The 12,572-nt window shown below is 39.1% G+C and overlaps 1 protein-coding gene across 2 annotated transcripts in view; it reads left to right on the top strand.

The window, feature by feature from the left end:
• NBAS (NBAS subunit of NRZ tethering complex) overlaps positions 1–12,572 on the top strand; it is a 234,840-nt gene that overhangs the window by 179,077 nt on the left and 43,191 nt on the right. For both annotated transcript variants that reach the window (XM_073001737.2, XM_078388309.1), the window contains exons 45-47: positions 950–1,171; positions 4,362–4,564; positions 11,273–11,362. In XM_073001737.2, coding sequence (XP_072857838.2) covers positions 950–1,171; positions 4,362–4,564; positions 11,273–11,362 — 515 coding nt within the window. The remainder of the gene's footprint in view (positions 1–949; positions 1,172–4,361; positions 4,565–11,272; positions 11,363–12,572) is intronic.

The following is a 12,572-nucleotide window of genomic DNA, read 5'->3' as shown; positions in this document are numbered from 1 at the left end:
GGCGGAATGCACTCGCATGCATGCACACATCATGCGTGTGGCGCTCACGTGCATGTGCATGGCATGCTCGCAGGGGCTGAGCATGCGTGCATGCGTGCGACGGCTCTCGTGGGGGGCACTCACGGGGGGGTAGGACATCTGTGTCCATGGCCTGGTCCCAGACTGCTGCTGGGGTGCCGACCGGGGGGTTTTGACCTCTGATCTACTCCATACATTCATGGAAACACAGTGCATAGTTGGTTGATGGCAAGGTTCCCTCTAAGGTTCGCACTTCCGCCTTCCTCCACACAGCTTTCCTTCTCCTCCATGCAGTGATCGTTTTCAGCCCTTTTGCAGCGGAACCCCGCACACAGGGGCAAAGTTGCAAGAGAGAGTCGGAGCCCCACCCATCAAGGCTGAAAATTGGAGGGTACATTGGTTGACGGCCATTGTTTAATCTTGTGACAGACTCATTAGGAAAGAAATTGAAATGTGCAGGACTCCCGCCCCCTTACATTGCCTCTCAAGTGACTTGTCAACCACTTTTTCTGAACCATGGGCTAATATGAATCAAAGTACTTTCCGATAAGAGTAGAAAATTTCCAGCTGGTAGCTTCAAAAGAAATTGTCATACAATTGGAAGAGTATAAAGTTGTGCTTCTAGATTGCTACAGGCTATTATGCTTTAGGAATGTGTATGCATGTGTTCGAGGAAGAACTTTTAACATCAGATAATGGAATCAGTCAAGAATATGTAGGCGTGAAAAAAATGAGCTAGTGTGGGATTAGAATTTGAAAGGGATGGTTCTTTTTAAAGTAACACACTCTTGTTCTCTACAAGCAAAGACAATATCTTAATCAGTACCCTTTGCTCAGCTACTCCTACCCTTGATTCATGTGCATCCAGGCACCCCTTGTGTTGCAAATGCCAGTGACAATTTATGATGAGATATGCATTATCTTTTTTCAGTTGTCAGTTGATTCTCGGGTAGAGATGACAAAGAAGGCTATTAAGACAGTGACGCATCTTGCTGAAAAATCTGGGAAAAGGACTTCTGAGGGGGACAGCGTCGAAGGTGTGGTTGACAGGCAAATGAGTTACGAAGATGCTTTGAAGCATCTGCAGCAGTCTCTCGCACATCTGGAAACACTTAGCCATAGCTTTATTTCTTACTTGAAGAATAGTGACCAGGTAAATAAAAAATTTCTAACCTTATACTTTATAAATCTTCAATTGCACATCTGTATATTTTGTACCAGCTTCGCTCATCCATTTTATAATTTAGCTAATAATTCTTTTTCCCCATTCAGCTTCCATATTTTGTATGATGTGCTTTGTTTTTACTGAACTTGGCATTTATGAGTTTCATAAGAATTAGGCTTGTTAAAAAATTTCAAAAACATTTTACTGCCTCGTGGCGCAGTGGTTAAACTGCTGTACTGCAGCCAAAACTCTGCTCACGACCTGGGGTTCAAATCCCAGGTAGCCGGCTCAAGGTTGACTCAGCCTTCTATCCTTCCGAGGTCGGTAAAATGAGTACCCAGCTCGCTTGGGGGGGGGGGCAATGTGCAGCCTGCATAATTAACTTGTAAACCGGCCAGAGAGCACTTGAAGCGCTATGGGGCAGTGTATAAGCAGCATGCTTTGCTTTTTTGCTTTGCTTTGCCTGGGCTCAGGTGTGATTTATCACCTGACACAATTTAGGTGGAAAAGATTTTATGTTTGTGTACATGAAATGCCTGTGGTGGAATGCTGTTGGAAAGCTTCACTTGAACTGTAGACTTTCTTCATTAATGTTTCTGGAAGGGACTGTCTGCTGTGTTCCTATTATCTGAACAGAGATCTCCCTGATTAGAATTACTTGACTCTTGTCATGTTGAGATCAACTGTTGTGCCTAATCTAAAATACAGTGGTGCCTTGCAAAACGATGAATTCGCTAGACAGTGACTTTTTTTGAGCAATGTTGTGCTTCCCAAAACGATTATTCCTATGGGCAATTTTCACTGGGCAATGTTTAGGTCCTTGCCTCGCAAGAAAGCTTTTTTTTCTCTTCAAAACCCTGTTTCGCAAGACAGTTCCCGTCCCCAAATTGAAACACATTAATTACATGAGACCTACTTTTTTATCCCAAAAACGTATATGCTGCTGGGACAAAAGTGTATGTTGCTGGCTTTTCAGGGTCTGCCTCCTGGAAAAACACCAGCATACACTTTCTCCCCCACTTTTTTGGGATAAAAAAGTAGGTCTTATGTAATTAATGTGTTCCAATTGGGGGGGAAACCATCTTGCAAAGCATTGCCAATGGGGCTACGGTTGCAAATTTAAATGATAGAGAGTGGTGAAAATAGCCAGAAACCAAAGGGTAAAGAGACTGTAAAAAAAAACAACAGGGAAATCATAAATGTAATCCCCTCATTAACATAAATCATGCAGCTGAGTTCCCCACGTTTAAGCAAAGTGCAATGGACGAGCCTCCCCCTGGGAAAACCATTTTTATGACATGGTATTTCCCTTGCAAGGTATAAGTTAGAATGGCCCTTGCATCTCCTACCCCATTCTATCTCCTAACCCCCCAAGTCATGGTGACGCCCTGGCTGCATCTCCCACTCAGTACAGGGCTGCACAGCCCCTGTCCTGCCAGAGGCCAAGAGAGCTCCTCAGTGTTTTGGGGTGCCCTGCGGGACCCCCATCAGGGGCTAAGTGTTCCTCCCACGATCCTCTAGTGCACATGCCAGTACCTTATGTTAATTGTGGGCGGAACACCTAGCATTAGCTAGGTGTTCCTCCCACAGTCCTCTAGTGCATAGGTATTAGCATATGGTAATACCTTATGGTAATACCTGTGCACTAGAGGATTGTGGGAGGAACATCTTTCTTTGTTGTTGGAGAGAGAAAGAGGGAGAAGGCTATCTGAGACCCATTGAATTTCCAAAGGCAGTGCAGTTGAAGGGATTACTTTTCCCCAAGATGGTATGGGGAACTGTGTTTTGCAAGATGATGTCTTTCTTCTATGGATAATTTTTGCAAGACTGTGATTTTCCCCTCAATTGGAACACATTAAATAGATTTCAGTGCATTCCAATGGGGAACTGGGTTTCACAAGATGAGATGTTTTTGCAAGACAGCGATTTCCATGCGATTTCCATGGAACGAATTAAAATCGCCTTGCAAGGCACCACTGTACAGTGGTGCCCCACATAGCAACGATAATCCGTTCCAGAAAAATTGTCGCTATGTGGATTCGTCGCTATACGGAACAAAAAAGCCCATAGGAATGCATTAAAACACGTTCAATGCATTCCTATGGGCTAAAAACTCACCGTTATGCAAAAATCCTCCATATGGCTGCCATTTTCACTGCCCGGTAAGCGAGGAATGGGCGCGAAAACACAGCGGGCGGCCAATTTTTTTACCCGCCGGCCATTTTGGAACCGCTGATCAGCTGTTCTAAAAACATCGCTATGCGAAAATCGGTAAGCGGAACAGCTTACCGATCGTCGCAACGCGATATTTTACCATTTAAAACATCGTAATACGATCGCTTTTGCGATCGCGAAAACTTAATCGCTATGCGGATTCATCGTTAAATGGGGCACCCGTTATGCGGGGCACCACTGTATCCTAATTTGGGGCAGTTTTGGTTCAGCAGTTTGATCTAATAAAAGTCTGCCATAGACAGAAGGTCTATGGAAGGCTTTTGAGATAGCAGAGCTTTTTCACTTACAGAATGGGGAAAGAAGCCCTGAGAATCCATATATGGTTAGAAGGTTAGACTTAGAAAAGGTTAGAAGGGAAGACTTGAGCACACTTCAAGCTTCGGAGGCAGGAAGAAATCAGCAACACACAACTTCCTGCCTGGAAGTGTTCTGAGCAGGACTTTAGTCTACTACTTCAAAACTGAAAACAGAGGATCCAATCTGAAGTTTTATATAGTGTTTAGTTCTTAGGATTACCCTCCACTTTTTATTGCCCCTATGGCAGTAAAATCCAATGGACCAGTTCATCAATCAAATTCAGTTTCATGGTGGCTAGTTGTAAACTCAAAGTATTGTAAATGTTGTAGATAATTATCGAAATTGTAAATGTACAAGAATATGGCATCATGAATATTCCTAAAACAAAATTATGAATTTCCAGTCCTGTACGATTAGTTCTTAAAATTGTTTTGTGCAGTGTGGTGGAAATAATAGCCGCGGTTGTAATTTATTGCTGTGTAGTTGAGAGTTTTTTGTATGGATTCTTTTGAAGAAGGGCCTATCTTGCGTCTTCCTAGGTTTACAACGAAATCTGAGGTTTTAATTAATGTTAACCTTCTGGGTGTAAACCCTGTGAAGCAAAAATGGTTTTTCCTGTGTGTATTTATAATACATTTCCTTACAGACCCTGCTGCAAGAATATGGGCATCAGTATGATTTATCTCGGTCAGAGGGGGAAAAAATCAGTGAACAAGCTGTAACGATGTGTATCGATGGCCAGCCCCTAGATATGATACAAAAATTATTGGAAGTAGCTGTTGGAGACCTGGGACTCTCACCTAAAGATGTAGTAGAGACAGCTGTAAACAAAGTGATAGATGCTTTATGGTGAGTTAAATTATACATTTTTTAAAAAGAAAGGCTATATTATTAAACGGAAGTCCTATAAATTCTGATTTGGGAGTGAATACAATGGGACTTACTTTTGTGAAGAAAAATGCATTGTAAAAGCAACCTGCTTTTTAAAGCTAGACGCATCCATATTCCAATTGAAATGTTAATGATTTCCCACAATTGGAATCCTTTTTCGTTCTAAGACATGAATCCTACTCAGTTTTCATTAGTTTTTTAAATTTTAGTTTTAAAACTAAGAATACAGAAAAAAATAAAAACATAGTACAGCTAAAGAAAACCTTAATAACAGACCCCAATAAACCATATAATAATGCATAATGTGCTCCCCTCCACCGAGACTATCTGGAGACATCACCAAGTTTTCCTCCATTTACAGAACCCCATTCCCCATCCAAAACCGCATGGACCCTTGCAAGGGCAGCCCACCATTAACACAAAGTAGATAACATTTCCCAAATTATCAATAAAAATATTCTTATTTATCTCACTCTTCTTAAATTTAATACAATGCGCTACTTTATAATTAATATTCAAAACTTCTTTTATTACTCAACTCCTATCAAATATTGATAAGAGCTATTCTTAGGGTAAATCTCTATAACTTAATTTTAATTCATGGAATACTAACTTCCAGAATTTCAGTAAATTCTCACGTAATATGGAGATAAGTATCTACTTCTTGACATCCTCTCTAATATAAATTAGAGTATTTAGTATCAGTATGATTTAATTTCACTGAAATTAAATACCTTTTCCAAATTAATTTATAAAAATTTCCATTTATCCTTATAGACATATGTTTTAGTATTCTTTTTCCCCATATAATCTTCCACACCTCAGTTCTTATTTTTTTTTCCCCTCTCGAAACATTCAAGCATGCAAAAACCTTTCTTTTCAGGTAAGCTTTCCCTGAGTAAGTGTCTGACAAGTGGAATTTAAATGATTTTTGTACCTTACTGCATTGCATGTATTTTGATGTTGCTTTTCTTTGTTAGCATTGTATTTGTTTGATTGTTTTAGTATTATGTACTCCTTGTTATTAGCTTAAATACTGTCTTTTAATGGTTATAAGCCACCTTGGGTCCTTACCTTCTTATCTCCATTATAGAATTTACTAATCATATTTTGCCAGTCTTTCAGTTCTTCTTCAGTTATCTTTATTTGTAATATCATAAATAAATCATAATCTTAAGTAAAATTTTCATTTTCCGTACTGCTATCTGCCAAACCAAAAAAGTCCAATAATCCTAAAGTCATGTAACTCATTTTTTAATTTCTTGCTTCAAGTTATCAAAATTTTCCTTTTTCAAATGTTCTACATTCTTTATGAAAATTCTTTATCTTTATGAAATATTTATACCCAAATATTTAGTGTATTTTATATATTAACTTTTTTCCTAATTAACGACTTTTCCTTTTTTTATCATAGTTAAACAACATTGTCTGATTTATGCCAATTTATCTGTAAACCAGTTATCTCTCCAGATTTTGAAATGTAATGTATCTTAATCAACAACCATAAATGAGTTCTCTGTTATTAATAAAGTATCATCAGCAAATAAATTAATCTTCACTTTATTTTATAAACCTGTATCACAAATTAATTTATCTTTTCTAATAACATTCACCAACAATGCTATCATTAATGCAAGCAGTACTGGAGAAATGGGATGTCCCTCTCTAAGGATATCTCTTCTATTATACCATCATTCACCAACACAGTTGCAATATTCTCTGAATATAATTGATTTATCATTTAAATTCACATTTCTTAGAAATAATGGTTGCAAAATCTCTTAATCTTGAATTCCTATAAACCTTCTCATAAACGTCTGGCCAAGTTAATTTAAATTCATTCGCATTTTCTTTTGTTTGATTAATTTCCTGTAAATATATCTGCTTTGTCTTTATTTATCATCACCTCTGTTCCTTTTCTTTTTATGATACTCCCCAGATCTTTTACATTTAAAGTTAAAATTCTTAAAGTTTTGACCATATTCGTCTAACACCATATCTCCATTCTGGTCCCATACTGTGAATATCTCACCAAATATACCCACAAAAAAAATCCCAAGCACACTAACTTTATCCCACCTCCCCACCAATCCTCCACCCTTACACAAACCTGTATCTCCCTCCTCCTTCCACTGGGGTTCTAATACCCCAGTTTGACTCCAGTTTGTTGCTAAATCCCAGTTGGGGAAAGAAACCACCCACCATCCCAACCCAAAGCTGTTCAGTCTGCTATCCAATATTTAATAAACCTTTTCTTCTTACATATTCAAATAATATTTATATTATAAACCCATTTTATCAAAACTTCTCTATACCCAGCTACTCTATTTCATATAGATGAAATCTCCATCTTAATCATGCTTTATCCTAATCCATTACTCATCCTACCTTTCTTCATAAATTCTAGCTAAAGGTAAAGGTAAAGGTTCCCCTTGACAATTTTTGTCCAGTCCTGTCCGACTCTAGGGGGAGGTGCTCATCCCCGTTTCCAAGCCATAGAGCCAGCGTTTTGTCCGAAGACAATCTTCCGTGGTCACATGGCCAGTGCGACTTAGACACGGAACGCTGTTACCTTCCCACCGAAGTGGTCCCTATTGATCTACTTGCATTTGCATACTTTCGAACCGCTAGGTTGGCGGGAGCTGGGACAAGCGACGGGCACTCACTCCATCGTGTGGATTCGATCTTACGACTGCTTGGTCTTCTGACCCTGCAGCACAGGCTTCTGCGGTTTAGCCCACAGCGCCACCACGTCCCTACTAGCTACTTACAATAAATTTAAGTATATTCAACTAATCAACAACTGTACCAATCATTTATACAACTAATATCCTAAAATAATCCACTACTAATCTCAAAATGAATTCTAACCCCTCCATATTTTCTTATCATCTATATTTTAAATATATTCCCCCCCCCTTTAAATATTAGCCATTATTTTCCTTTTAAAAGAGTGTAGTAAATAACCTAATGGAACTTTATTTGGCCAACTCACATATCTTCTTATCTATTTCCTTTATACTGTCTATCCCCCCCCCGACTCATTAATACATATTTTAACTGCTCCCACCCAGCTCCTAAAGTTAATGGCCAAATCATAACTTATCTAACATAATACTTTAACCAAATCATCATAACCTGTCCATTAACAAATCTTTATTTTCTTCTTCTTCTTCTTCTTCTTCTTCTTCTTCTTCTTCTTCTTCTTCTTCTTCTTCTTCTTCTTCTTCTTCTTCTTCTTCTTCTTCTTCTTCTTCTTCTTCTTCTTCTTCTTCTTCTTCACGAATTGTCCAGTTGATAATTTCCCTGTTGGGCTGATAAGTCAATCCAGTGGAGTTCCACCAAGTACTTCTTCATGCTCTTTGTCTTCCCCCTCAGAACTAGTAACTTGATCTTGTTTCTTCCTGTCCATTTTCCCAAATTCTTCTTTCCATTAATTGTCATCAAGACTCCCCCCCCCCCATTTGTGCAACAAATCTAGGCCTTGATCTAATGAAAGTATTCTACAGTATCTTCCAACATATAGCACTCTCGTGTATACTGTACTGGGTATCCCCAATTATATCTTATTTTATTCTTCATAAGGACAGCCGTTATCACGTTTAAAGAGTGTCTTCAGAATACAGTTTGATAGGAGAGGAGTTGATAAAGTTGAACAGGTGTCTCCACCAACTGTCGAGACTTTTCTCTTGCCACTTTCATAAACTCTTCCTTCTTCCAAAAAAAATCTTACAACAAGATCTCTTGGAAGCATTCTGGTTCTGCATTTAAAACCCATACGATGTAATCTCTCTAAATCATCTTGAACCCAAACCACATCTGGAGCCACTATTTGAATCCATTTGAAAACCTTGTCTCTCAGATTAATTTCATTCTCCGCATCTCCCTCTGGAAAACCGTTCAACTTTACATTTTTAATCCATCCTCTATCTTCCAAATCAACCAGTTTCTTATCAATCTAGATCAATTTATTTGCATACCTATAATGTTTTGCAACATTTGCTTTAGCCTTTTTTTCAATTTTCTTTTTGTCTCCTCAGTTCTTGAACCCAATGCTTTCAGGTGCCTCTAAATTCCTGATATTAATTTATCCATTTCAGCCTTTAATGGTGTCACTATCCTCTGATAATTTAGATCTGTTTTTTATCCATTGATGCATCCGTATCTTCCATTAACTCTTTAATATTTATTTCTAATAATTTATTGAATCAATTTATCATTTTCTCTTCCTTCACCATATCAGTTCTCTTAGACTGAATCTCTTACATCCTGTCTGCTCTTTGTTTCACAAAATACACTACTATTCAAAGTTTAAATAAGCTTCTGTCTGAACGATGTGGTCCTTCACATTTCCACTTAAGCTCCTCACTTCATTTTGATTGCTGTTAGGCATCAAAATAGGACCAAGTCATCCAAAAGGGGAAAGGCTCTCACAGAAATAGTGATTCCCAGATTCTCTAGTCTGTCTGTCTGTCTCTCTCTCTCTTTTAAAGCAGCTTCATAATCTTATACGAAAGACTAGTTCCTTTATTTTTCTTGAATTTTCCTGTCACAAACAAGCACTAGACTGCTCTATTACTCAAACAGAAAGTTCAAAAGATTATCTTCTGTTCACCTTATCACAGCTTCCATCTCTAAGCCAGTTCCAAAACTTCAAGTATTTTCATAAATTTTGCCCCTTATTAACCTGGCTGAACTAAACAAAATTTCAAGCCAGTATTAAATCAGATAAGAGGTGACTGTTTCTTCCCTCCCTTTTCAGCTGCTGATACTTCAATCATCTGCTCTGGCAAAAGTTCTCATGGAGGAAATTAGCTGGCTATAAATCACCAATTCCTTAATTAGCCCTTATCAGAAAGCTGTGTTTCTTCTTTCAAGGCATATTACTGACTCATGATATGACCACTCTTCAAGAAATTATTTTTAGAATTTTTATCAAGGAGCTGGGAGTTTTTGGCGGCCGTAGCGGGCCGGAAATTTTTCATTTTGAAATCTGGAAGTATCTTACTTGATGAGGGTTGGCATTTTCTTCAGCTAGAGTAGTAATGACTTACTGGTTATTGGTTTTTCTTTCAGTATTGGCTGGAATCCTACTGGGGTGCTGACAAGGTTGTGGAACTTGCTGCAGCTAATTGTGCCTAATCAATGAGGTCTTCGGTCATGTCACTTGCATGCTTTGTCATACGCCCAGTCAATAAACGGCAGTTAGCGACAAACCTTCCATAAGCACCAGGAAATTGTTTGTGTGTGTGTGTGTGTTTGTTGGTTTGTTGGTTTGTTCGTTATTTCATTCAATTTATACCCTGCCCATCTGGACTGAGGTCTCCTCTGGGCGGCTAACAACAATACATAAAAGTAAAAGCAATTTAAAATAAAAACAACAATATTAATATAATTTAAGTAAGGTTTTGACAATTAATATGGTGGTGATTGTCACCATCATCGTTGTTGTTGTCATCATCATCATCATCATCATCATCATCATCATCATACCATTCCATTCATGCATTCATTTTATATCCTACCCTTCTTTATAAGAGCTGAGATCAGCTGCTGTGAACTTCAGTTCACCCACCTACCTATATAATTATTCAAGTAAATGTTACATATCTGTATCTATCTAAATAAAAATTTTTGCAAATACTGTATGAGTTAATTGTAAGCATGCCACAGACATTTGAATTGGAAACGCAGTTTTGAGTGTCCACGACCAATATAAAGGTGAGCAAGATCCTGCTCGTATCCTTCTGTAAGCAAGGGTGATGGGCCCGTTTTGGGTCAGTTTGCCACCACTGTCACCTTCCTTTTCTCTAACCCAGGTGCCTGGTTGTTTCCCTTCTGGCCCAGAACAAAACAACTTTTGGAAGGTACTCCAGAAACTCGAAGGGATGTTGTCTCTGTGCCAAAGAAAGGGAAATGTTGCAATTTGCATCATTCACCAAGGGGGAAAGAAGGATTACAAGTAGAAATCTTTTCCCGCAGGGATGATGGGATTGGCAGTCCCGTCCCAAAACTGAAACATCCTTTTCTTGTACCCAGACTGCCGTTGCCTCCATTGCTGCCAGCCTGTCACTTTCCCTTGGAGACACGGTTCAAGGCGAGGGAGGCGGTGCGAGGCAGCGGAGGGTGGCCCAGCAGCCAAGAGCCTTCCGCAAACCCTCCAAACCAAAGGTGCTTGAAACTGAAGAGTCTTCAGCTTTTGCTAGCACTCCAGCCAGGAACTCCCCAAAGCTTAACCATCTCAGGCAGAAAATCAGGATATATGTGTCCATAGTTAAGTGAAGTTGGGTGTGTCTCACCTAATAAATCCATGGCAAAATTTATTGTTCCTTTGGTTCTGTCCTTGCACAGAAGTGTATGTGCTGGTTCTGTAATGCTGATCAAAGCAAACGTTCTGACTGCCCACCAGTGCAGCAAAACCTGGGTGGACACTTATCTCAGCCGTTCCCCTCTAGGGAATAAAACGGGCAAGAGGAAGGATCTTGTGCTTTCTCTCTCTTACTTCTTTTTTCATGACAGTGATAAAAAGAAGTGTTTCAATGGAAGAATGATTCACTATTTATGTCTTGATAAATAGCAGAGAATTGCACACCCTGTGAAACCTTAAGGATTCTGAAACATTTATTCTAAAGTTACAAGCTTGTCTTTCTTCTGTTCCCTTGACAGTGGAGATGGTGGCTCGCACACTTTCAAAACGGACCCTTTCCAGATATTAGAAGGCATTGTCTCTGCTGTCCACACCAGTGCTGAGAACGGGTAAGAGCTCTGGGGAATTTTGCTGCCCTCCCGGTTATGGTTGAAAACTTTTTGCAAAATAGGCACCTGCTCAAGATGTTACTGTGGAAGAAGCCCTGGAGTGCAGGTGTTTTTCTTCCATGAAGCGTCTGCAGTTTCCAATTATTTGGTCAGTTTCATAAAGTTTAACATTATTACTCTCCCTCTCGCCACTCCTCTTTGAAACTAACAGGCATTGGGATAAGTGTGAAAGAGAAGAACATAGGGTCATCGTTATGCCAACTAGGTGAGGGCTACTAAAAGGCCCCTGTTCACCCAGTCACATATCCAGCTGGGGTTATTTTTTTTTTGGGGGGGGGGAGAATATTACTATTACTGTAGATAAGGACCAGAAGTTACATTTCCTGAAGTGTTATTTATCTCTGCATCGTTCAGTTCTTGTAAGAACTAAGCATGACTAAGTATAATTTGTCTCCTTCAGGAAGTTGCTGTTGTCTGAAAAATGAGCTGGCCTAACTTTTGAAGTCACGGTCTCCACAGTTCACTTTTTAATTTATCAACCTTTCATTTACATTTCAAATGCCCCTCACTCTGAAGCCTCATTTCTAATTTAACAGCGGTTCTCTGAGAGGTGGAATATAAAGAGAATTGGAGAAGTTAAATAAATTCTGAAGTTTTTGAAAAAAACAACGATAACTTAAAACTGTCATTTTGTATTATTTCAGCACTTCCAGACAGGTGGAATTGGTGTGTTTTTTGACTGATATTACTTTCTCGTCTTGTCTTGTTAGGATGAATATAGCAACATTAGTTATAATATAAATCACATTCTATCTGGAGCTTCTTTTCTTAGGAAGAACTGGGTGTCAGTTTGAAATATTGCCAATGAATATCCGAACATTATTTACGCATTTATATATAGTCATTTGGAGCTAGTAAAAAGGGCAAAGACGTGTGTGCCGAAAACCATGGAATAATCTCAGTACGGCAAACTACATACCATTGCATTTGAGTGTTCTAATATATGTTTCATCAAACAATAAACTTTATGGCAGAGAAAGGAAAATGGGTTGTTTGAGTTGCAGCTTATGTTGTTTGCAACTTCATGAAGACAAATTCCTTCCCTAGGACCCAGTTGAAAATCACATTGGTTCTGCAGTGCCAGCGCGACAGCACCTCCTTTCCCTTCCTACCCTTCAGCAGTTCTCCATCCACCCAAGCCTAGCTGAAG

The sequence above is a fragment of the Pogona vitticeps genome, chromosome 1 (assembly GCF_051106095.1).
Source record: "Pogona vitticeps strain Pit_001003342236 chromosome 1, PviZW2.1, whole genome shotgun sequence".
Lineage (NCBI taxonomy): Eukaryota > Metazoa > Chordata > Lepidosauria > Squamata > Agamidae > Pogona > Pogona vitticeps.
Note: the sequence above shows the minus strand (reverse complement) of the source record. Positions and strands in the feature narration are given on the sequence as shown.